General features: G+C 56.5%; 1 protein-coding gene across 50 annotated transcripts in view; it reads right to left on the bottom strand.

Annotated features, from left to right (window-relative positions):
* Positions 1–25,992, bottom strand: part of CELF4 (CUGBP Elav-like family member 4) — a 295,672-nt gene that overhangs the window by 69,417 nt on the left and 200,263 nt on the right. For 29 of the 50 annotated variants that reach the window (XM_039238920.1, XM_039238908.1, XM_039238914.1 and 26 more), the window contains exon 3: positions 3,929–4,007. In XM_039238920.1, the coding sequence (XP_039094851.1) occupies positions 3,929–4,007 (79 nt within the window). The remainder of the gene's footprint in view (positions 1–3,928; positions 4,008–25,992) is intronic. The other 21 variants (XM_039238925.1, XM_039238917.1, XM_039238952.1 and 18 more) reach the window with 1 other exon arrangement.

Raw genomic sequence — 25,992 nt, 5'->3', positions numbered from 1 at the left:
TTCCCTGCACCTCCTCAGGCCTTCCTGCACAGCGAGGGGACTTGGGGGGCCCTCAGCAGACCCCATCGTGGGCTGGGACCTCTCCCCCAGCTGGGGCGTCACATGTCCCAGCCAAAGTCTGAGTCCGCTGGAGTGTGTGTGTGTGTGTATGTGTGTGTGTGTGCGTGCGCACGCGTGTGTGTGTGTGTGTGTGTGTGTGGTCTCCAGTTCCAGGCCCTGCAGAGGGGTGAGGGACCAGATGGCAGACCCAAGAACACGGTTTTCAGCCCTGCTCACTTTTCCTTCTGGAGGGACTCCCCAGGGCCACATCTGCCCCCTCCCGAGGGGTGGGCAGCCCCTTGGCAACTCAAATTCCTTCTTTCCCGGGACTTCCTCCCAAGCCATCTTGATTCCTAACTTCCCCAGCTCATCAGTCCCCCATGTTGTCAGATTTTTTTCTATCATTTCATGTTGATGAGAGAAAATCGAGTGTCCCCAGTCTTTGCTTCACCCCCAGCCACTCTATTCCCGGTAGGGGCATTTATTTTCCACGTGTGTGGGTCTGTGGGTGCCTTTGTCAGTGCAGGTATATGGCATGTCAGGGGTGCAGCACGTGTGACCACCTTCTGGGGTTCCTTCAAACAGAGCACAAATACAGCCCTCGGTCACTGAAACTTCTCATCTGTCGATGGGTACTGAGAAGAGGTACGGGTGGCTTCTGGTGAAGGTGTGTGTCTGGCAGTGGTGGGTGGGGTGGGATCAGGCCAGTGTCTCCTACACCTAATCTGGACCTCAGCCACTTTTTCCCTCTTCAGAGCTTCCCTCTTGGGCCCCTTGAGGGAGGTGGGCACACTCCCCAGTCCCAGCCTCCACCAGTGCAGCCCAGGGGGCCCCCAAGAAGGTTTGCTGACCAAGGCCCAGGTGCTCAGAGCCTGACTAACTTAAAGGGGCACCCATACCTGGCTGCAGGAGGCTGGGACAGGGGCAGGGGGCAGGGGGCTGTCCTGTCTGCTGGCCTTAGTGCTCCTGGGCTGGGACCAGCGAGAACGGGGAGGGGGAGAGGGGGGGTGTTAGGGCTGCAGGGCAGCACACCATGGATGCTCATCCAGATACTGAGAGTGAAACCCAGAGGCTGAAGGGCCCCTGCAGCCATGAGATCCAATTCAGATGCTGACCATGAACCCGCTCATTGGGCAGGATACACCTGGTGGGAGGCAAAGGAACACAAGTGCATGCCCCAGGGAGGGCCACTGCCTCTAAGATGGCCAGGGCAGGTTGGCCAGGGCAGGGTGGGGGCTTCCCCAAGTTCCTCTCTGTCCCCAGTCTGCCTCATTCCTCCAGTTCATGAATTGGTGTGCTGATCTGAGGGTGACTCAATTTAAATTTAACTTGCCCCAGAGAGCTCTGTGGGGTTCGTTGGAACCTCCTTACAGAGAAATGGCTCCTGGCTGGGGAGGCTCTCTCTCTTGGGGTGTTCCTTCCCTGCCTAACTGGAGGTCTGGCTCTTGGTGGTGGCAGTGGGGCCAACGCCTGTCTCCCTGCACAGGGACTTAGAGCTGTGATGCCCTCTGTCTTCCTGGTGCCCCCACTGGGATCAGTGTTCCCTGCTTCTCATGGAGACACGTTCAATCCCTTGGTCTTGTGTTCAGGGCCCCACTTTCACTTTATGCTCTCACTTTTTCCCACCAGGTCTATGCCTCTTGATCAAGTTCCCTCCAGGAAGCCCTCCCTGCCTACTCCAGGCCACAGTGAGCTCTCTCCTTTGACCCTCTCCAGCCGTTGCCTCTCCTGTGCCATGGGTTGGTCCAGGAGTTCTTTACACAGCCTGGCTCTGCCTCTCTCACCTGAGACCCTGTTCTTCCCTCAGCCGCCTTCCACACCCTTCTCTGTTCCCATTTCTTTCATCTTTTTTAACGTTCACCTCTTCCCCATCCTCTTCCTACCAGAAGGAGTATTTAATTGGATATTAAATTATTTTAAACTGACTCTTTTTTTTTTTTTTTTGTTAAATAGCTTGGTGATAGTGCTGACTCAGGATCATCTCACTGTTTAATATTGAATATGCAATTAATAGATAGATGTTTAGGTTTGGCTCTTTTTCCCCCCTTTCCACCACAGGAAGAATAAAAGAGCTGATTAATCTGGTTCGGGGCAAGTGGCAGCGGCAGGAGATATATGGCAGAAAGGAGATGAGGTTAGCAAGTTGGAGTCAGAGAGCTATTGCCTTCAAGGCAAGTGAAGGAGAAAAGGTTTGCATTTGAGCTCAGCGCGGCCTCACCGGGCACGGCATTTTCTGACACCACACTCTGGTTCTGGAGAAAACCGGCCGGACTCTGAGCTGTCTGCTCTGCCCTTGAGGGGCCCCCTACGCCCCCTCAGGGGCCTGCCTCTGTGAGGCCTTGTTCATGCCACCGACTTCTTCTCCAGGGGTAGAAACTCCCCTCCTTCAAGGCCAGCTCAGGCGCCATCTGCCCAAGGTCTCTGGCATCCCCCACTTACGTCCGGAGCCCCTGCTCTGCGACTGCAGGTGCCGCTTACCGTCCGAGCTACCTTCCTGTGCACCAGAGCTTTCTCCCCAGCAGGGATAGGAGCTCTTCACTGCGTCCTGCCCTGCTGCCTGAACAGGGTGCACACGTGAGTCACTGCATGACGGGGTGACCCGGGGCCTGGGGCCTGGGGCCTGCCGCCGCCCTGCACCACCAAGGAGACGTCCTGTGTGAGGCAGGATGGTACCCTTACCACCAGGGTGAGGATGCCTAGGACTGGGTATTTGAGGAGCCTCCATGCGTATAGAAGACCAAAGTAATTGGACTGCCAGGAAAGGGGCAGGAGCCCACAGCATGAACCAGGTGGGCTCTGCTTACCTGGGCCCTTCACACCTGAGCCATCTTTACCTCAGCTGACCCACCCCCACTCTCGGAGTTCTCAGAAGATCACAGGGAGGTATGTCAGTGCCCTGCGCCGTGGGGTTCCTTGGGGCAGCACCAAGACACCAGCTGGACTCTGGGTGAGGGTAGGGGTGGGGGGTGGGATTTGAGACCCAAGTCAGGAGGGTCCTAGACATAAAGGCCGTGTGCCCAGGTCAGGGTCCTGTGAGGGCCCAGAGGGCAGCAGCCTGAGCCGGAAGGACCACAGGTCGCAGGGGCAGACTGGCCACCTGTGGCCACACCGCAGTTCTCTCAGGATGAGGATCTTGACTCTGAATTTTCAAGTAGCTTTTGCCTATTTTCCTTTCTGCTCTGAATTTCCTGAACACTTTTTGTAGGGAGGGAGGTCAAGGGGAGAGAAGAATTCCTCAGAGCCTATCTAAGCTGAGAAGAGCGTGACCGTCCAGGCACAGAACCCAGGGGGAAGGTGCTTGGAGAGGGAGCCAGAGTGTGGCCTGGTGGAGAATCTGTGTGGTGGAGGGGACAGAGCCTCTCTGGGGAATGGGGCTCTGTGCTCGTGGGGTGTGGCTGTGTCCCTTTCCAGACATCTCCCTGTCTGCCTGGCTCTGTCTCCAGAATCTTGACCTCCGTGGCCCCAAGCCCCCATGACAGCCCTTCTCAGATGTGCCCAGTCTGGTCTGAGCCTTCCCAGGGCAGGGCTGCAATCCACTTCCTCTCTCCCAGCCTGGCACCCTTTCAACAGTTCAGGCTCCATCATAGGGGGCTTTCCTGGGTGACATGGAGGTGGGCACCCCCTTTGGATTTCCTAAAGGAGGCAGAAGAGTGCCCCAGGACATGCTCCTCATTTACTTACAGGAAGGAACCCCATCTTGCAGACCCCGATCACCTCCCCACTTCCCTCCACTTTCCCCACACCAGTCACCCAGAGCTGCAAAGCCCTGCCCCAACTCCCAGCCAGGAGGTCCCTAGGGCCCTTGCGGCGGTGGCAGGGAGTCGCTGCATCAGGGAGAGGGAGGAAGGGTCGGGTCGGGGGAGGGGGGCAGAGACAAGTGAGCCCTCACGTGAAGGGGGCTGGCGCAGGCAGCTACTACCTCCTCGGCTCTCGCTGTCCGCTGGCTTCACTTGGATCGGCCGGTTCATCTGCAACAGAGCACAGGGGACAGTGTCAGAGCAGGCCTGGGGGTGAGGGACAGACACCCACACCCAAAGGTACACTGGTGTTCGCAGGTACATAGGTGCACGGACCACATCCACCGACACATCCACCCACACCACTGCTCCCCCGTGCAGCCGCACAGAGGCAGCAAAGCCCCAGCCGTCTCCCCTTCCCTACGCAGTCCCCAAGGCCCATTGTCTTAGGAAGGTTTCTCTGGACTGGAGACTCTGTGATGTCCCCATCCCAGCTTTGAACAGCACTTGCTAACCTGTGACCATCACAGCGCATCTCTGGCCAGAGGGTATGATTTTGCTGGAGACAGCTGGCTTTGCCGAAAAGAACCGCTCTGCAGCCACCCCAAGCCTCTCACGGATGTGGGCTTTGTGTGCCAGGGGTCCCTGAGGCTCTGGGCCATCCAGCTTCCAGCTGGAGCTGAACTCAAGTCTGTGGCTCCTGACTGCAGCTAGGGCTGCCCCTTGGGGTTTATGTGGTGCGGGCACAGCCACCCATCTCCCGTGGTACCTAGGGGTCAGGAAGACACCAGGACACGCCTCCCCCCCCCCCCCCCCCCCAAGCCTCCCTGAGCCCGGCTCTCTCACGGGGATCCACTTCAGTGCTTCATTCAGGCCACTAGGGGTCTCTGAACTCCAAGCATCCGGCTATGGTTCTGCGCCGGTCTATAATCCTCCCCGCTGCTGGCGGCCAGGGGGTGGGCTCTCCAGCCCAGAGGCCCCAAGATATTTCAGACAATAAAAATGGAAGGAATCACGCAAATGGAATCCTACTTTATGTCTTTTCCAGTGCTTTCGCCTGTCAAGTACCTCCCTTATCCTTTACTGCATTTTCATTTCTCGCACAAACAAACGCCAACAGGCAGACAGGGCAGGGACTAACATCCCCATTTCATAGATGGAGAAGCTGAGGCGGGGCCACCCCCATGGCAGGATGAGCCCAGGAACCCGAGTCTGCCAGGTCTGTCTCTAGGCTTCTGTCCTGCACCAGGTGACTTTGTGTTGTCAGTTCCCGTCGTGTGTGTGCAGAGGCTGGACTAGCCAGTCACACGCTTCCTCGAGCCTTATGGTCTAGGATTCGAAGTGAGTTGTGGCTGCGTCAAGACAAGTGGGTGGGGGAGCGTGGGTGCCTGTGACTCAGCAAGGTGAAGACAAGGCCAGCGGAAGGGCAGAGCCACCACGAGGAAGGACAGAGAGGCAGGAGGCAGGGCACGGAGCAGAGGAAATGAGACACAGGTGGCCTGCGGGGGGCCAGACAGGACTCTGGGGGCCAGTCCACTTAGAGGGGAGTCAGGGTATCATCGTTTGCCACCAGGTCCCCACTTGGCATGCCTCCTGGAGTCGAGAGGAAAAACGGTGTTCAGTATGTCAGCCCTGCCAGCAGAGGAAATTGTGGTGTTACAGAAAGCTCTAGTCACAGGGAGAAGGAAGAGAGACATAGTGAAGTTCCTGGCTTCGTTTAGGGGGTTCTGGGCCCCCCATAAACAGCCTCCCTTGCAGCTCTTGAGCAAAGGGTGCAGAAACCCCTGGAGGCATCTGGCTATTGGGGAAGGGCTCCAAGAAGGGGGCAGGGCTCTCCTGGTTTCCCATCCGGTGCCTTTTGGGATTCAGGATCCAACCCTTTTCTAGACTGTCCTTCCTTCCTGGAATGCTCTTAAATTAAACAAGGTAAATTAAACAAGGCAAATGGAATCTGCTTGTGCCACCTCAGGGGCACCCCACCCTCAGGCAGCCAGCCTGTCCCCCTGTCCTTGGTATATGTGGGCATTTGAGAATACTCTGCCCCAGGCTCATGCACTTAGGCCTGATTTCCAGCCCCTCCGGACCCCCAGCCCCACCCCAGCCCTCCCTACCTCCTCCATGACTCGGTGCTGGGCTCCAATCTGACAGTGGGCTTCCTGGCTGCAAGGATCCAGGCTCTCATTCAGTTTCCCACCTGCCCTCAGCCACAGGCTGGGCACCCACAGGGTGCTCCGTGCAGACTGGTGGAGCGGAAGTGAACTGTTCCCATGGACCTGTGGCTCCCGGGGTGATTTTTCATGTTTCATTATGATCTAGGGATGGTCAGCATCCAGACAGCCTTTGCGAGGCTGTCGAAGAGGTGCCAGCCTTGATGGAGAGATAAAATACGGCCCGGTGCTTTCTTAATTCTCAGCAGAAATAAAGTGTCAGGCTCAGTTGGGAAGATTTCTCAGCTGGAGCGGGCTCCGCACAGATGCCTCAGGCCTCAAGGGAGATCTCCTCCCTTGGCCAGTGTCTCTCTTCCCTGTTCCAGACTCCAGCCCCATCCACCCTTGGTTCTGCCCTGAGTTGGGGGATAGTGAACAGAGCGAGGCTGGCCGCAGAGATGGCCAGTGAGGAAGGGGACAGCAAGAGAGGATGATGGGTAGGACGGTAGGAGGGGGATTGTCATCTTGTTCTTCTTCTAACTTTGTACCCTTGGACCCTGGCCACAGCCTCAGGAGCTGCCGGCCACACGGCCTCAGGTGATCCCTTACAGGAGAACACCATGCTTCAAGGACACTAGAGCTCGCTTCTTGGTGCCATTCCTCTCCTCTGTCTGTGCCTCCTCTGTCCGGCCATCCCTCTGTCACTATATTATCTTTCCACAGGGCCCGGGGCTGGGGGCTAGTGGGTCCTGGGTGCAGGTGCCCTCCTTGCTCATTCTCTTGCTGAGGTGTCATCCATGTCCCTGTGTCCCTCTGTGGCCTTCATCCTGGGTTGTGCCTCCGGGTACCTGTTGGGGGGAGGGGGCTTTGGCAACCCAGGGCTTCCCCGGGGGCAGGAACAGCTCCCTGAATGAACCCTGAAGGCTTCTGAGGTCAGTTTTTGGGGACATCGCTGACTCTTTTGACTGTGTTTCTGCTTCCGGCTCGGGGTCCTGTCATGGGGAGCAAGTGATCCTGGCCCAGGTTTGGGGGTCCTCCGTGTCCCTACTGCAGCAGAGAGCGGGCGGGTGGCTCCTTCTGCCTGTTTCCGCCTCCCATCCCCCTCCCCATCTCTGCCACTATTTGCATCAACACATATCCATGCATTAAACAAGACATTCCATTAATTTCTTCATCATCATAACTTAAGCTGGGACATACCCTTTAAATATTCATTCAGCTATGAAAACTGGGCATTAAAATTTTAATAATGTCAAGCTCATTTGAACCAGGCTCCTTGGGGACGATTACGATACAATTAGAATAAATACGATGATTGAGCTCGTCCAAAGGCTTCACCTGTCTGTCCAACGTGGCTCCTTGTGGAGAGAGAGGCCTGTGGCCAGTGAGCAGGCAGACAGATTGACAGACAGGCCAGCTTGGCTCTTTCTTGACTCTCCCTCCTCTCCCTATATCCCCTCCTTCCCTTCTTGGTTCCCAGCTGCCACTTCTACCTCCCACAGGTGTCCACAGGTGTCCGAAGGTCTCTGAGCCCCCTATGGGTCAGGGTACAGGGCCATCCCTCCCCTATCCGGGAAGATGGCCCAGATTAACCCCCAGTCCCAGGCACAACTTTCCTTATCTTCCTGGTGCAACCTGGGCTCCTTCCTGTGTGAGGGCCGTTTTCCTGTCTGTGTGTTTCCTCTTCCCCACCTGGCAAGGAGCTCCCCAAGGCTGGAATGAGCACCCCATCAGAACAAGGCCAGCCTGCAGAGGAGGGGGCCACTGAGGGGTGCTCAGACATGTCCTGCCACCAGGCCAGGTAAGGACCGTCTTCACCCAGCTTCCCCTCTGCTTCAACTATTCTACTGACCTGAGAGCTGGCGTGGCACTTTGGGGGCAGGAGCTGAGCCCTTCCATCCCTCATTGCCTAAGCCAGTGCAAGAGCCCTGGGGACGTCCACTAGTGAACTCACCCCTGCTTTATTCGGGACAGCTCTCACACCTGCAGGATCACTTAGGGCCCTCTGCCACCTGCCTTCTCCGATACCTGAGCCCTCTGCTTCACAGCGGGCCCTAGTGCGGCTGACCCAGGACTGTCTGAGAAATAAAAGGACCTGGAAAGTTCTCTGTCACTGCTCACTGGCCATGCAAACCCTCATCCTCTTCAATAAGACTTCCTCCTCTTCCAATAAGACTTCCCTGGTTATCCCGCAGCTCCCTTGGTCACACATGGCCTTACACTACTTTGCAAGCTCTCTCTTTCTTCTCTCATGTGTGCGGCCGTGTGTCTATGTGGCAGACTGAAACAGAGAGGCGCTTGTTTCTCAAGCAAGAGCAGGGACCCCATTTCCTACTCAGAAACCCCTCCCCAGACTCTATCTCAGGACTAAGCTCCCCCAAAGTGTGTGTGAGTGTGTGTGTGTGTCCGCGCATGCACGTGCACATTTGAGTAGTACCTGTGTGACATTACAGACATCTTAAAATAATTCATGTCAGCTGGAGACTGGGAATAAACAAGACAGAAGAGGACAAGAGATGAGTATGGTCCCTTCTGCATGGTCGCATCTCAGTAAGTGACGTCCTCCATGTTGCTTTCTAGCATGTGAGCCAGAAATGCCTCATAAGGTCTGGACTGTCACCTTTCATACCGCCAGCGTCCGGGGAGGATGGTTAGGGTGGCAGGGATTTCTCTGGTGGCCTACAGAAATGCCAGGATGCTCCCTATCCAGCAGCTGAGTCCCCAGATGTAATTCCAGGGTGGGTGTCCAAACCTCAATGCTGAGAGTCCTTTCAGGCTCCTTTTGGGGTGTGTGAGTGCCTGCTGATCGCCGGCTCCGCTGCTCACTGGACGGGCTCACCTCTCCCCAAGCCATGGAGCAGTGTGGCCATGCCTACTCTTCCCTTGTCCACTGGCGGTGCCTCCTAGCCCTGTCCCTGCCCACACACTCCCGCACTTGGCTCCCATTCCTCATCAGTCCCCACTGTCTGTTCTCATCACCCCCAAAGAACTCAGCTTTTATGTCATCTGCCCCCAAACCCAGCACACGTGATTGGCATGGAAACGGTGAAGCTTCAGACCCTGTGGGCGGGGGCCCATTGTGCCCCAACCCAGCAGCAATACTGCTCTGGGAAGAGAGATATAATTTTGCAGTTCAAAAAGCAAGGGAAAAAAGCATCATTGGAGCACTAAAATATAAAGCTTTTCCTTTCTTCCACAGTCTCTCTCTTTCTTGGCTTGTCATGGTATTTTTTATTTGCTGTTTGAAGTCGTTTTAAGTAAAAAGAAATATAAATTTTAAATTATTAGCATAGATCCTACCATTCATCTTTATTTTGTGTGATGCCAGTTTTAAATGCAAATATCAGAACATTTAGCTCCTATGCAGAATCACCAAAATTATACTGTTTTTTGCGACTTGTGCCTGGAGGGTGCCTTGAGCTGGCCAGAGGAGACGAATGCAAGCCAGACTCTGGAAGGCTCAGAAGGAGGAGAGAGAGCCCTCAGGCACGGAGACCCTCCCAAGTACCCAGAGCCCGGCCCTGTAACACGAGGTGGGGGTGGGGCAGCTTGGGCCTGAGGACTGCTGGGTCCTCCCTTCCACTGTCCACCGATGCTGACATGTTGCAACCTAGCCTACGATGATGGGTCCTGGGAAGTCAAGCCAGGCTTCACCTTGACGCATGGGCCACTTCCTGCCCCAACCCACCGTGGACAGGCAGCCGTATTGTACATGTTCTGCCAAGACATGCCAGACCTTCCTAGGCAAGAGGCTCACCCTTGCTAAGACATAGCCCTTGATGGCAAACCAGACATGTCACTGTGCTGTCGGCCTGGGGTACCACAGAGTGAGTAGGCCTGACCCAACCCTCCCCTAACTTGCACCCACCATCGCTGGCTGGCCCAGAGGGCAGACCGATTGCTTGCGGGGCCCAGGATGTGCAAGGATCGGGCAGATGGTGGGAGGCAGAATGCTGCATAAGTAGAGGCCGCAAGTCCCCTAAACATGTTCCTTCATCCCACAGACTTCATCTGCTTGAAACATAACTACAAAGAGAAGATTTATTAATTTCAAAATGACTGCAGAATACTAAACCCCAAGCCCGTGACCCTTCTGAGTGGGGCCTGTGTGGCCTGCACAGCTGTGTGCCCGTGAAGCTACCTTGCAGACCATGCCTTTCTGGGTCCCCTCCACCCTGAAATCCTCTCCATCTACCAACTCCAAGCCCCAGGCCTTCCCTTGACCATCAGGTATTTTCAGCATCGCTCCTGCTACAGAAAGATTGTTACTCAAAGATTCATCTTTTGAAGGTGAACCTTGGGTGACTCTGGGGCAATAGACTGAGAATTCTCAGCCTTTGGTATAAAAGGCTGGTTGCGAGGAAGCAACCATCCGGCACAAATGGGGAGGAGCACGCACACACGAGATCATGGGGACCGTTGGTGGGCTTCTCCCCAGCAACTCTGCCCTCTGCCAGGACTTAGCAAATAGTACTTTACATTAATTAATGGAGAAATTATTTGTATACAACACCAGGAAGGCAAATTCTGAACCACATGCCCTGATGGATTCCCAGCACTGTGCATAGTAGGTTCTCAGTAACGTTGAAATAGAAGGTCAAGGCTTGCATAGTCCCCTGGTGAGAAGGGACTGCAGGGCAGAAGCAGCACCCACTCCTTGTAGTTTGTTGTAAATATATTAATATTTTTATTATCTCCTTAATAAATCACATATGGCTTCTTCTATAGAGAGGGGTTAGAAACTCAAGAAACCCTGTGTGCTGTCCCCATCGCATTCTGACTTAAGGACAGCCCTGCAGCTACTGTAGTGCACACTCTGCCTTTACCCGAGACCTCGGACCTCAGGCAAGTGTCCAAGGCCCACCCCTGCCATTCCAGCTGGTGGCACCCCCTCCTAGGGCATGCCCCCCTCCCAAGCCATCCGAAGGCTGCCCCTGGGGGTGAGCAGCGCCAGCAGCCCTTTCTCCCTCAAGCCTCAGCTTCCCCCTGGGCCTTGCAATCTAAATGAAGTGTTCCTTCACGTTTCCCATTCTTTCCTTCAGTTGCCTTGCCATTATGTTGCACGGTTATGGACCATTACTGTCCCAAACCTGTGGACTCATTTGTTCAATGTCTGTCTTCTCCTTATGAGGGAAAGCCCACACCTGTTTTGTTTCCGGGCTATGCACCCAGAATCTCGTGCACACCCGGTCACCGGCACTGCCCCCTCTTGCCTCAGCCGTGTTCTTGGGGCAGGACTGTCCAGAGGCCAGAGGTGGTTACCTGCTGGACAGCCCCGCTTCCGGCCCAAAGGTCCTCCCGTCCAGCAAAGTGGGGTTGTAGTACCTTTGGATTAGGAAGGGTTTATTGAAGCAGTGATCCTCAATCCTCATTTAGAGAGACAGCCAGCGAGCGCAGACCAGACAGAAGAACCCAGGGTTATTGTTAAAATATGCAAATCCACAGCCCATTGAAATGCAAACCCTCCAGATAAGATTTTTTAATAAATCTGGTTCTGCTCCCACTCCCCGCTCTGAGGAGGCCATCTGATGCTTGTTGGGTCAGGACGCAAACCGGCATGTAGGCCCCGTCAGCTCTTCACCCCTCTCCTCATTCTGAACGCACAAGGAGGAGCTGCAGGGGTGGGGCTGGCTGCCAGCCAAAGCCCTCGGCCCATCCCTTGACAAAGTATTTGAGGTCGCCTCCAGGTCATCCACTGAGATGCCTCACCCTGTCTCTGTGCTGGTGACAAGGCCAGTTTGCTGCCACTCTCATCTCCTCTCACACCTATGTAAAGAGTAGAGTCCTAGGGCTTTGTGCCCCCCCTTCCCCCCCCACCGGAGACTTTGGTGATTGGGTCCACATACCCACGCTTGTCACTGTGGGAGCCATCGCCTCTGGACTTACTTTGGTCTACTGCTGTCACAAGTGGCTCTCAAGGGGATGAAGGGCAGGCACCTGACAATCTTAAGGACATGGCTGTGCCCCCACTCTGGCCAGGGCCCTATTGGCTTTGAGTCAGGATGTGAGAGTGTGTGGACCGGTGTGGGCTACAGTCATGTGCCTGGATGGACACTGGGAGGCATGAGTGACGGTGGCAGGCGACAGCCATCCTGTCCTTCCCAAGTTCCAGACCTCATGCTGACCACATGACGTGGCTTATGTCCTCTGGTCCTCTGTGAAGCCAAATGAGCCAGATGAGCAGACTCGCAGTGGGGTGTGGACCGGGGCTGGGCATTTGGGGGCAGGGTGCCGAAGCCCGGAGTGTGAGTGCACGGGCAGTCAGGCAGAGGCAGGGGGACCCAGTGTGGCCTCAGGAGGGGCTAAGCTTGTGGAATGGGCAGTGGCCTCCCCTGTCAGTTCTCAGCAGGGACAATATAGCTCACCAGGGCCACGTTCAGAAAGAGCAAATACAGGGTGATGTGTTCAGGGAGCATAGTCTGGTCAGGGGTGCCTGAGAAGTGCCAGGCGAACTTTGAGATCAGAACCGGCGAGCGTGGTCTTGGTACCGGGTCCCCTCCCCAGATGTGTGAGGACAGATGTCCGGGGCTTATGCATAGAATGTACTCGATGGATTTAAGTAAAACTTGACCATTTTTGCTTTAATGCTTGGATCTAGACTGTCCCTCGGTCCCGGCTCAAGGCTGGCCTTGTGAGCCTTCCACTTGGAAGGGGGCACTGGGGAGAAGTGGAGCACACTTAGCACACTAAGTGGAGGGTGGGTGGAGGGCAGAGGATACCCTCACCAGGGAGTGCAGCCAGAGCTGACTGGCTGGCTCCAGGCACGGTGGGGGGTGGGGTGGGGAGCCACGAGCACGTGGTGAGGAGGCGGGTGGGGCGCGAGTCTCAGTCCCGCAGCCCCCTCTGCGGCCTGCGCAGCCTCCGTGGTCCAGCCCCCACAAACGGGCTCTGGGCAGTTGCTATGCAACAGGCTGCTCTGCTCGGCAGTGCCCAACGAACAGCAACAGCGGGCAGAGGCACTGACGGAGCCTATTGGTGGGACTGCCTGGGGCTGCCCCCTCCCCTTCTCTCCGCTTCCCCCTCTCTCCCTCCAATCCCTCTCCAAGCCTCCACCCTCTCCTTGCTGTAACCTAAGTTTACAGAATGCTTTCCTCTCACTTGCAGGGCGGGGGGAGGCAGGAGGGGGAGAGTGAATTGGTATAAACAATGGAGGGGCCGCACCCCACCCGGAGGTGATCAAAGGTCGTTTCTGCTGGTTTCCAGGAGGGAGGGACTCCTCAGTCAGCTTTCTGTTTTCCCTTGTCTTCCCCACTGCAGTGGGGCCGGGTTTGGGGGCCATCTGCGTGGGGGAGACGCTTCCTGGGGCTGTGGCAGGCAAGGTGGATGGGACGGACGCAGTGAGACATCACCGAGATAGAAAAGTGCAGTTGGGCTAACCTGCCCCTACCTACTGGTCAGGCCTCCCTTAGGTCCACACAGCCAAGGGCAGCCTGTCTCTTTGTTTCTGAGCCCCCTGTCCATCTCACCTGCTCCCACCGACATGCCAGGGCTGCCAGGGACCCTTGCGGTCCTAATTAAGATCTGCTGCTGTGGAAACGAAGCTTATTAGCCTACATGGCCAGGCTGGGTCACTAACCCTCTTCCGAGTTGGAGGGGGGTGTGATGTTTCTTAAAGCAGTGGCTAGATCATTCTGAATGAAACAAGCCCTGACTTAGTTGGAAGGCCTGCATTTCAGTCCTAGCCATATACTTGCTCCTATGAGATGGGGCAGTTCCTTGACCTAGAGGCCCATCCCCCTTGATAATGTGGAAGGATTAATGTGATGGCTCAGGTGAAGCTCTTAGCGCAGTGCCTGGTATGCAGCAAATCCTTAATAAATGAACGACAGCTGTCTTCTCCTTCCTTTTCTCTTCCCTTCCTCTCCCCACTCCTTCCCTACTCCTCCACCGCTCCTTTCTTCCTTCCCACCTCCTGCCGCAAGGGCTCTCTTTTGGACTCTACTGAACTGAAAAGATAGGACAGCCTCTGGGGAAGAGCTGAGAGTGGTGGGGGAGGGTAGAAGGCCATACTCTCCGGAGGCTTGAACACTTGGAGCTCAGGGACTTGTGACCCCCTCACCCTCCACCTGCCCCGGTTCTGCCCTCTCTACCTGGCCTACCAGTAGTGGAGCCTATTGCTTTGTTGTTTATTTATTTTTAAAATTGATTTCTGAGAGAGAGAGACAGCGTGAGCAGGGTGGGGACAGAGAGAGAGGGAGACACAGAATCTGAAACAGGCTCCAGGCTCTGAGCTCAGCACAGAGCCCGACATGGGTCTCGAACCAACGAACCACAAGATCATGACCTGAGCCGAAGCCGGACACTTACTGACTGAGCCACCCAGGCGTCCCAGTTTATTTTTATTGACTTTTTTTTTTTTTTAGTGATTTCCACACCCAATGTGGGGCTTGAAACCATGACCCCTAGATAAAGAGTCACATGCTCTTCTGACTGATCCAGCCAGGCACTCCCAGAGCCTGTTGCTCTGATGGGCCATTCAGTTTGTTGGTTCATCCATCCATCCATCCATCCATCCAACCATCCAACCATCCAGCCATCCAACCATCCATTGCTTATTGAATACCTCTGTGTGCCAGCCCCTGTTCTCTGGCACGAGGCAAGGTGAGCCTCGACAATATGGCCCTTCCTTCCAGAAGCTCACACTTGTCTTCAGAAGGGCCTTGCTGAAACGGTGTTTAAGCCCACTCCTCCTGGGCCCCGCACCACACCTTCGACCCTCAGTGCCAGAGCATAACTGATTCCCTAAATGCCCAGCCACATGGCCCCATCCCTGGCCCTCGGCAGGGACCAGCCGGCCATTCATATGGAAGTCCCTTCCCCAGAAGTTCAGTACTTACCCACACACTACAGTGGTGGGGGTGGGGACTCCAGCCTTTGAGAGGTGTCCTAAATCCAAGCTGGTCAGCTCTAGCGATTACACCCCAATTCTAGCCTGAATCCACCTCCTTTGTTTCCCCTCCTCTGCTCTGGTTCCAGAGCTCTACCGGGCAAGTCAAGGCCATCTTGCAAGGCTGCCCTCAGTTATGCAGACCTGAGAATTGGCTTCATCCACCAAAGCATGCTCACAGCCCTCCCTTCAGGACAGCTTACTGGCCCTTTCCCTGAGACTGCACCCCTGACGAGGTCCCTTGGCTGTGGAGTTCTGGGCCTCACGGGGCTCTCTCCAGCCGGGCCTGATCTTCCCCAGCCCACAGCAGGACCAAGGTCTTTCTGATTTAGACTGTGAGCCTCTTAGCTGGGTGGGCAGGACCGAAAAGGGGAGTGAGCACCCTCACCCTAGAGGCTGGACAGAGAAACTTGCCTGTGATCCAAGGCCTGCTTTCCTGTCTGCTGTTCCCTTTGGCTCATGTCCCCGTTTCAGGCGAGCCCTCCCTCCCCACCATCGTGCCCCATGAGGTTGCCCTTGGACTGTGGACCCTGTGGCCAGGCTGAGTCCCCTCCACCATGCTTCCCTGATCTGGGACCCCTCCTCCCTGTCTCACTGGGCTCAGGCTCAGAGTCCCCGGCCTTGGAGAGTCCGTTCCCAGGCCAGTTAAAGGAGAAAACAAAGCCCACACCAAGTAAATGACAGATCTAGAGGAAATTGCTCTTAATCCTCACACCACAGCCTGATGATGCCCGCCGCCGCACAAGCCTGAGTCATCCTAGAAACGGCACCGACATTTGCTTTTTGGAATTTGTTTTGTCTCTGAGCTTTAGATTTAATCATTCTCTTCACCCCCGTCCCCTCCCCCTTCCTCTTTCTCTCCCCCGCCCCTCCCCCCCTGCCCCTTGCTCTCCGTTTTCTAATATGAGGCTGCACCGCCAGCTCATCCAAGTCTGTTTTCCTGGCATTAATTAACACAGCTCTCCAGCCTCCAACAGGCTAAATGATGAATCAGGTTAAATTCCAGACAACAGCCGCACACCGCCATCAATTAGCCATCTCTGGGGCAGCTTCATTAATAAGCATCGATCATGGCCCTCCTCCCCAAACACGCCAGGGTCTCTGGGTCACAGCCACTGCCCACGAGGCTTAGGTGTGAGTGTGATGGTGTGTGTGTGAGGGCTGGGGAGCGTGAAGGGGGTGGATGTGTGAATAGGTGTGCAAGAATGGGTATGTGTGGAGGGAGTGGTGACTGGGAGTGAGTGGTGCGTGTGGTGCAGGTGAAGGGGTCTGTAGGGGAGCGTGTGCAAGTGAGTATAGGCAGTGTGTGGGACTGACTGTGGTGTGTACATAAGGTGTGTGATGTATGTGTTGTGTAGGGTGGGGGTATGTGAGGTGGGGTGTGTGTAGGGTGCGGTGTGTGTGGCGTGGAGGTACGTGTGACATGCGTAGGGTGGGGTGTGTGTGATATGTGTGTTTTGTGAGGTGGGGTATGTATCCGGTGGGGGTATGTGAGGTGGGGTGTGTGTAAGGTGAAGGTATGTGAGGTGGGGAATGTCAGTGCCACCGCCAATGGCCAGGCACACACTCTCCAATACCTTCCTCGCCCTCAGGTTGGATCCGACCTATTCCAGGCACTACCACCCTCTACCTGGATTGTTCCTTCATCCTGCCGGTTTCACAGTCTTTGCAGGAAGCAGAACGCTTCTGAACCACGGGCCACCTCTTGCCCACAGTCTAAAGCCCACTGCTTCCATGGGGTCAAGGTCCCCCCTCTGTCGCCTGACCGCCCACGCCTCTGGCTGCAGCCTCTTCACCCCGTCTCGGCCCTGAAGAACCGGCGCCCCTTGCCAGACTGCGCCCCCTAAGGGCTGCGGCTAACCATGGCTGCATTTCTCCTTCCCTTACTTTATCCCCTGCGCGTCAGAGCACTGCCTCCCCCTGCACTGGGAATCGCAAGGGTCCGAGCCCGGAACACCTCGTTGGGAATGCTCTTCGGGAGCATTCTCGAAAGCCTGCTTCAAGAGCGGTGTCCAGAGTCACCCTCAGACGCTCGCGTGGACGCTGTCCCCGGAGAGCCCGCGGGTCCTGGCGCGTGCACGCCAGTGGGGATGCACGTGGCCTCCCCAGGCGGCCACCAGCCCACCATCTCCTTAAAGGTTAATTAAGAATCTGAAGCCGGGCGGCGTGGTGCGGCCGGTGACGGCGGATGCGGCGTCTCTCCAGACCATTAAACACTAATTAGGTTTGGAAAGTCTATCGAGCTCCTGAGGTCTCGCCAAGGCAGGCGCTGGCCCCCAGGTGCCCTTCGAAATGCCAGAGCCGTCACCCCGACGGCCCGGCCGCCCCGACGGCCGGCCCCGCGACCCCAGGTTTCGGGCTGGGTCCCGCTTCATTTCTTTCCATCCTGTTGTCCCCCTCGTGCCCTGGCCCGGCCGCCCCCTGGCCCCCACCCCACCCCCACACCCACTCGCTGGCCCCGGGTGTCCGGCGTCCGCGGACGCCCTCCTCCCTGCGTCCCCTTCTGCGCGCCGGGGCGCCCCTGGGAGGGACGGGGAGCCCGGTCCGGCATCCTGCGCCCCAACGCCCCTGCGGGGATCCTGCCCCCTTCGGAGCCCCGCTGAAGGCCCCTAGCCCTGAGCTTCCCCCGGGCTGAGCTCTGCCGCACCCTGACAAGGCGCCTGCACCGTAGGCCTCCGTTTCCCTGCCTCTCTTCCCAGGCCGCCCTTCACTGGGGTGAACTTCTTTCCCTGCCACCGAATTCAGCAAGGGCGGCCGGAGATCTGCTCCTGGCAGCATTCATTCGCTCCTTCACTCATTCTTTCACTCCCCCTTTGGCTGAAACCCTGCCGTGTTCTCAGGGGACGCCAGGGGAAAATTTCCCTGTCTGGAGGTGCCCTCAGTTACTGCTGCTTTACCCCGCCCGGCCCACCCACGGGGGGGGGGGGGGAGAATTCCATCATCCCCACCCCCAGCTTTAACATAAATAGCTTGTCACAGAGTGAAGGGATTTCCACTCAGTGCCAGAATCATGCTCTTGCCTGAATCTACCAGGAAGAAAGATTGCTCCACCCACTCGGGGTCTCCCAGGCCACGTCGCAGACTTTTTGCTTCAGTTCTTCCAGAAAGCCGTGAAATAGAAACAAGTCTATCTCCAAAACACCCTGCAAGGCCTGTCTGTACTTTACCCTGACCTATGTTAGTGACAAGCCCATCTGAAAAACCATCACTGTGCCCATCGCCATCAGCACCACGATTACTGTCACCATCACCACCATAGGTTATGGCTCACCTCAAAGGGATATCACTAATGGAAGAATTCTAGATGCCACGCAGGCAAGACAAGGGGAAACGTTACAGTGAGGTGGAGGCTGCTCGCAGCTGCTCTCACCCCATGGAGTGGGCAGCCGAGGAAGGTTTTTCTACACCTCCCCCAGGCCATGTGATGTCATGGGAAGAGCACAACTGTGTGATCTTAAGTCAGTCACTTAACCTCTCTGTGCCCCAGTTTCATGGCTTTGAAAACACAGGATAGAATTATCTATCTTCACAGGGGAGTGCTGTGAGCAGAATAAGCCATGTGGGCGATAGCACCTAACACCTGCCTTGATGTAGGTGATTTTGAATTTGCTTCCCTTTGTCTTCCTCTATGGACAAGGTCCCACCCCTCTACTCCTTTAGGGAAGGCTGGGGAAGGAGATAGACAGTTTCCTATCATTTGGGCCCATCCACTCACCCTGGCCCCAGCCCCCAGTACCCAACATCCTCTGACAGTCAGGGCTGAAGTGGGCCTGTGGGCACAGAAAGCTCAGCCCAATTGTACAAGCACAGAGTATTATGATTGCATTGATTTCCATCATAAATCATATTTCCTATCTTCTGCCTCTTTCTCCCACGTGCCCCAAGTTAAGCCTTGGTATTTTCTTTAGCTGCTGCCACTGTCGAGCCTGGAGATGATATTAGGATAATGATGATAAATTTTACCCTGCTGCCAAGCCACTACCTCCGTGTGGGGAGGGGGAGTGTTTGTCCCCCAAATGGATCCCTTCACTACATCTGCTGGGCCCAGGGGAGAGTGCTCATCTGAGCTTGGCTGGGAGGGTCCTTGCAGCTGGACACATGGATACACGTGTGCCAGCGCATACAGCCGTGTGTGTGCAAGGGCCCGGAAGTCTTCCTCCAGCGTGTACTTTGGGCGGACACAGGGTTACGCTCGTGCCAGTGATGAACACAAGGCAGCGAGTGACAGATGAGAAGGCTGAGGGCATGACGTCTATGCTGAGTTCCCCAAAGCGTAGCCGCTGCCAGCCGTGGGGCGCATGTGCTACAAACCCCAGCATCAGGAGACAGTCAGTGCCCAGACCCGGGACGTTCTGACCCCACAATTGCTGAATCCGTTTGGAGGGCTGAAGCTGGTTTACAGCTCTCTGGGCTCTCAGGCTTACGCCTCTGCCGGCTGGGCTGGGCTCAGCACCAACTGAGCTGGGGTCCCTCAAGGGAGTGAGAGAGATACTCGGACCCCAGGTGAGGCATCACAGCATTTCTCACGGTTGTGCCCCTTGGGGTGGGGAGTCCCAGGGGAGAACTGAGGGCAGCCTTAGAGCAGGAAGAGGATTCGGCAAAGAGTGGTCTTGTGGCTGATCATTCGTTCATTCATTCATTCATTCATTCACTGGCTCATTCATTCATGCATCCATTCAACAAGTATTCCCGAGCTAAGGGCCCTCTCCGGCCGCCCAGTCCCACAGGCCTGAGAATGAACCCCAGCGGTAAGTGTCCCCTGCACGCCATCATCTTTTACACCACGGCCTGCTGGGATAGAGGTCCTTGGGCAGAGGTCTGTCGAATTTTCTCAGATATGCGATAAGATATCCATTGGGACCCCCATTTTAGGGGGGTGTATGGAAGCCACTTTATATGAGGAGGTTAGAGCAGCGGGTGGACGGGGAACATCACACTGTCTCTGGACAGAGCTGGAAAGCAGTGGGTTGAAGGTACACGGTTTTCACCCAGCTCCAGGGGTCAGGATGTGACAGGAGCTGCTCCTGCTCCAACAAGGGCCAGGCCACCCGTCCTGTGGGGTGTGAGCTCCTGCAGATCCTGGGCTGCCGTCTGTGCGCATGCTCAGCTGGGCCCCACAGCCATGTGCGTGCCTTCCAATGAGGACTGTGTGATGATGACAGAATGGGCTCCTCGGAGCCAGGAAGGCTACGGTTTCCATCACAGCTCTGCCACTTAGTGGCTGTGTGACCTTCAACAGGTTACTTGACTTTGCTTAGCCTCGGCTTCCTTGTCCATAAAAAGGGAAATGAAAATTCCTACAAGGAAGGGTGCTATGAGTATTGAATAAGATATTCACACGGACTACTAACAATGCTTGCCTCTCAGCAGGCACTTACTTCTCTAATGGATTCCTGAAGCCACTAGGATCAAGACCTTCCTCCAGCAGGAAGTCTGCCCTGATGAATCCCACAGCTCTCTGATCTGGGTCTCTCTGCCAGGATTCATACATTCTCTTTGTGGTCTACCCATAAATGAGTGCAGGCTGCACTGTCTGTAGGGCTCAGCGTGTGTATGTGTGTGTGTGTGTCCCAGACTCAGAGGATGGAGGGACATTTCTCCTCCTCCGGCTTCGTCTACCTAGCCTCCTAGAGCCATCCCTCCTTATTCCATCCTAAGAAGGCTGTGGCCATTTTGCATCCATCCAGGAGTTTAGACTGGGGGGAAAATAACTGTGTGCACATGCGCACGTAGCCAGACACAGATACAAAGTAACGCGGCAGCCTGTCTACCTTCCCTCGAGTCCTCAGGTTCCCTGCCCACAGTCCTTGGGACCCCTCAAAGACAGCAACCTTCTCTGAGCAGCTTCAGCATGGAAAGCAAAAGGGCCAGCACCCTGACTGGCCCCAGGGGCAGCCCTCCCCTCTCACAGAGTAACCGACCCCCTCGTTTCATTCTGTATTGTCATCGCCTTGGTGAGGAAGTGTCCCTGCCTTACAGGGTTGGGGAGGCCTCTGGGAGGCAGTGCAGAGCAGGAGTGAGGAGGGAGCATTTATCCTGGCCCTCGCTCTGTTCTTATTCTCTGCACTCTGCCCACGCCCCATCTCAGTTTAGAAACAGTGTCCCTAGGTAGCCCCTCCTCAGAGAGCACAGGCCAGGGTCCAGAGGAGGGGGGCTGGAGTCCCCGCAGCCAGTACCTGGTCTTGGGAGCCTGGGCAGGTTAATCTCTCTGAACCTCAGTGCCTTCATCTGGGAAATATGGGGGGAAGTAATAGCTAGTGGCTGAGCTAGTGCATGTCAAGATGTCTTGTGAGCCTCATGAGATGAAACCAATGCAAGAGAGTGTGTTTAATTTTACCAGTTTTACTATTCCATATTAGGTAGTCCCTCGGGTCGTAATGTGATGGATTATGTGACTGTACACATGGCCAGTGTCGTGCCTCTCCCCTCTCCCCCCCGCCATGTGGTCCCCAGGGCATATGTGGTCAGTGTGAGCATGCATTCCCTGTGAAGCCAACCCAGTTCTCACATCCAAGGAGGAGGTCCTGAAGCCATGTGAGCGCCTGCCAGATGTGTGAGCTCGGAACTGTCAGTATGACCGCAGGAGAGAATGAACAGTGTGCTGAAAATGCAGAGAAGAGAAGACGTGTGCTGTTATGCTTGCACTGGGCTACAGCGTTCTTTACCCTTATTTCCTAAATTGTATTTGTCGAGAAGAGGTAAAAGGCAGTGTGAATGAGATGGCTGTATTTGTGTCCATGTGCAACTGCTGGAGTTTTGTTGTGAGGCCCTTTGTGCATTTGGGTTGAGGCTATCGTGTCATGACTGGCCACGGATGATTCTGTGTGTGAGAGGACCAGGGATGTCACTTCTGGGTGTGACATCCCAAAGAAACCTGAAACCTCAGAGGGTGCAGTGCTCCATACAACCACCAGATGGCGGCCAGGTGCAGTCTAAGGGTCTGAGCTGCTTTGTGTTCATTCGGCCCCTAGGCCTGTCCCTGGTCATGGTGGTGAGGAGCCTGCGTGAATACGGTGAGGGGCGGTCAGGAAGGAGCCGCCCCACTGCCAGCTGGGCACCCGTGTATGTACACAGGGTGACTAGTCTGTACACATGGCATCTTCTTCCCGGCCATGACCACCTGGGGATGGCCCACACTCCATGCCCTGCAAACCATGGCTCTCCAGGATTATGTGTGAGGACAAGCTGGTGGGTACCTGTGTATTGGACCAGACCCTACTGAACTTCCCCACTCCCCAAACCCTCACCTTTCACTCCTGCCAGGTTGCCCTTCACTGTGGCATGTCCCTCCTTCCCTCCTTTACCCAGGCTGTTCCCTTCCCTGAGAATGGTCCCTCTCCAGCCAAGCTCCTACCCATTTTTCAAGATTTCAATCCAAGGCCCTCCTTCTCCAGGGAGCCCAGCAGACCTCCTTAGCATCAGCCCCTCCGCCCAGCTCCCTTACTCCTGCTCTGACCACACATTGCCCATGACTGTGTGCTGGGCCCACTGTTTAGCAACTGCCTGCTCAGTATGGTTCATTCTTGAATCTCCCTGAGAGGCGAGTCCTGCAGAGGGGGGTAGTGCCCAGGACGGGCCAGCTCAGAATAAGCGCCGGGTAAAGTCAGATCACTGGGAGCACCGTTCCCACCTTGCCTGCCCTCACAGGGCCCCAGGGAACAGGTGCCGAGGACAGGCTATAGGACCACACCCTGCACACAGCCCCTGGGACAGAGGACAAGTGACTTCCCCTGGCCCAGCAGGCCATGGCCGAGTCCTGGGGTGCACTGGGGCAGACGCAAATGGCCTCAGGACAAAGACGCAACAAGGACCACAGTGACTCGTGGGGACTGTTTTTAGACCCAGCAGTGGGCTATCCACTTTCCAGGCGGGGATGGAAAGGTGACACTGTCCCAGCTGCAGCAAGAGCAGAGACAAGGAGAGCCGCTGACTGAGGCAGCAGAGGTCCCTCCCCCGGAGTTAATAGGAGCCACTATCGCCGTGTGCACCCTCACGGCTTTCTGTAGCTTCCACTTGTGTCCTGTTATCCACAGGCAGAACCCCGTGTTATATGCCAGCAAAGCACTTTCAGAAGCATGTAGCCACTCGTGAACCTGAAGACAGGAGCTGTCACCATTCCTGTTTGACAGATGAGGGACATGTGGCCGGGGGGGGGGGGGGGGCGGGGGGGGGGGGACTCGCGCTGGTGGCCCAGCCAGAGAGTGACAATAAAACCTCCCGGATTTCATCCCCAGGGATGCACACAGGAGTCCTTTCCCCCTTTTTGAAGCCGCTGAGATGGGAGTGTGCTGTCCTTGATCCCATCAGTGCCCACAACCCGCTAGAAACTTCTTCCTGTTTGTCCAGAGTCTACACAAGCCCCCGTGGGCAGGATGTAGGACGCAGTGAGAAGGGGAGAATTGAAGCACGGGGGTGGAGGGGAGCTATGAAGCACAAGCTCCCAGGGACACCCTGAGTGGCTGTTTCTGGAGGGTTTGGAGTCCTAGGGCTGGAGGCACCCCTTCCCCAAATGGGCTTTGCAAGGAAACAAGGTGATTGCTTTTCACTTATTTTAATTGTCCTGTAAAAGATCCTAAAAGGGAGATAAAGTGGGGGAGCCAGAAAGAGATGAAGTCAAGAGATCGAGGGACTGGACAGAGAAAGCAAGAGGGAGCGTGAGACGCCAGGGAGCCAAGGACAGAGCAAAGGGTCAACCCCTAGAGAAAGGGTTTGACCTGGGGGACGCGCCAGAGCCGGCCTCTCTGGGAGCCTGGAGGGGGGCGGTGGGGTGGGGGGCACGGCTCTCCTGAGGGAGGGCGCCACTGTCTACGTTAACCGAGTGCTGGGGTCTGGGCGACAGGGGACGTTGTGCTCTGTGGCGGGGTGGCCTGGGGGAACCTCTAGGACCCCCTTGGGACTGGCTGGCACCCGAAAATCTGAAGGGGAGGAGACTGAATGGTGGGACCCCCTTCAAGCACCTGCCTTCATGACAGGCATCCTGGGGCTCCAGGCTGAAGGGTAAATGGAAGGAGACCCCAAGGAGGCTGGGGACCCCTGAGACAGAAGCGCAGGTGGCCCACCATGGGACCACACACCCACTCTTCTCTGGCACCTGCGGGCCCACGCTCAGCCGCACTCACCCGGCTACCTTCCTGAGTGCCAAGGTGGCTGAAGATGGGCTCTGCCACTCCCAGCAGGTGTCTGACCGCTGCACCCCCAGGAGTTCTGTCCCAGTTCCTGGAGTGGCAGCTGGGCAGGTTACACACATTTAATTACTAGTAATTAAAAAACTGATTAATCCAAATGGTGCCTTCCTGGGGAGAGACATGCTGTGCCCCTCCTCCTGGCCTACCCTGGAGGCCGTCTCTGGGGCGTGCAGTGGGGATGTCCCACAGTCACCTCCTGGGTATGGTGGGCAACGAGGGGCGCCCCTCCGGTCCCGAACAGTGCCCACCTTCTCCAGCTGGCCCACCCCGTGCCTGGTGTCACACCATTACAGCATCACCCTATCGAACGAGTCACAGCCCCTTGTTCCCTTCTGAGTGCACGCCCCTGGGAAGGTGACACACTCAGAACATAGTAAGTCAGAAGGAAAGCACTTCTGTAGGGAGGCCAAGGGCAGACAGGGCTCTGGCCCCCAGGGAAGAGGCAGGTGAACTCAGAGTGAAAAACAGGTGTGCCACAGTTGCCAAATCGATAAGTGGCATCCTGGGATTGGCGAGCTGTAGTCATCATGTGACTTTGTTTTGGTGAGCACCTGCTGTGTGCTAGGTATGGATGGTGCTGCCCTGCTGGACCGTTCAGTCCGGGACTGGAGGTGGATGTCATATATACAAGCAAATTAGGTACAAGTGATGACGGGCTGTGAAAGGCTTACAGAGGTGGGGACACAGAACACCATTGGGGGGGGTTCCCACTTAAAAGAGGGTAGTTGGAGAAGGCATCTCTGAGGATATGACAGAGTTTGCTCAGGGAGCCAGGGAGGCAGGGAAGGGAGGGGAGGGCCCTTGGGGCAATGGGTGCTGCTTGTGCAAAGGCCCTGGGGTGGGTGGGCATGAGGTGCGGTGGCAGAGGAGGGGGCAGAGTGAGGAGCTTCAGGAAGGCTGGGGTGGCTCTGGGGGACAGAGCAGGCTTGGGCTGGGCTGGGGAAGGGCCCCAGGACCACACCCCAGTGAGTCCTTATTACAGAAGCCTTGGGAGTCATGGATGCACTTGAAGAAGGCAGCACTTGGCCTGAGCTGTGAGGACCCAGTGGAGGGAAGGAAGGGATGGGGTGAAGGGGGACGGGATGGCGAGTGTGGTGAGAGGTGGTCTGGAGATGGAGGATTCCACGAGGCACGAGGCGGGGCAAAGCCTAAGGACAAGGTTCCCAGCCGCAGATCTCTGGGGCTCTCCAGCTGGCTGCCCACCCCCCATGCCAGGGGCTGCAGGCTCCGAGGCATCTCAGGGAAGAGAAGGGGGTGCCCCAGGGCATTAGGGTGTGCATCAGAGTCTCCCTGCTGCCCCACCCTCCCTGGCCACGTGGGCTGGTGACAGTGGCCACGCAGGGAAGATTTATCCCTGGCTTCACGTGGAAGATGCTGATGCACTGCGTGCTCATCAATCAGGGGCCGCGGTGCCAATTATTCATTTATTAGGAAGGGGCTGGCGAGAGCCTCCCTCCCCAAGCCGGCCTGCTCTGCCTGACTATCTGCTTTCCTCCTGGAAGAGGGCTAGAGCGAATCTCCCTGCCCCCTCACCTCCCCCTCATCCACGCAAACCCCCTGGGCAGCCGCATACCCTCTGCTGGGGGTTCCTCCCTGGCCCTGCCTGACCTCTCTCTCACCAGAGCACCGGTCTGGGCGGCTCCCCAGCCCTCCTCCTGTCCTGCACCTGCTTGGGCTCCCCGGCTCCACTAGGAAAGGAGGTCACAAGGCCCAGGCTGCGTGTCCCCTTTTCCATCTGCCTGTGTTTCCAGCTCACGGGACAGGACCGAGGCTTTCAGGAGTCCTGGGAAAAATTCCTTTCTCCTTGCCTTGGCCTTTGGGAACTGTCTCTTGGGACAAAACAATCTAGGGTCGTTCTTTATCCCCCTCCCTGGTTTCTCTTCTCCGAAGAAGCTCTACCATCACACGCCTACCGAGGCAAGGCCCAGCCCTTCCCTCCGCACCTGGAAGAGACGAGGGCGGGCGGTCAGGGCTGCCCAGTGAGTGTGCCTGTCCCA

This window comes from Hyaena hyaena, unplaced genomic scaffold (assembly GCF_003009895.1).
Source record: "Hyaena hyaena isolate Hyena2069 unplaced genomic scaffold, ASM300989v1 scaffold_150, whole genome shotgun sequence".
In the NCBI taxonomy this organism is placed as follows: Eukaryota; Metazoa; Chordata; class Mammalia; order Carnivora; family Hyaenidae; genus Hyaena; species Hyaena hyaena.
This window is presented reverse-complemented; position numbering and strand designations above follow the sequence as displayed.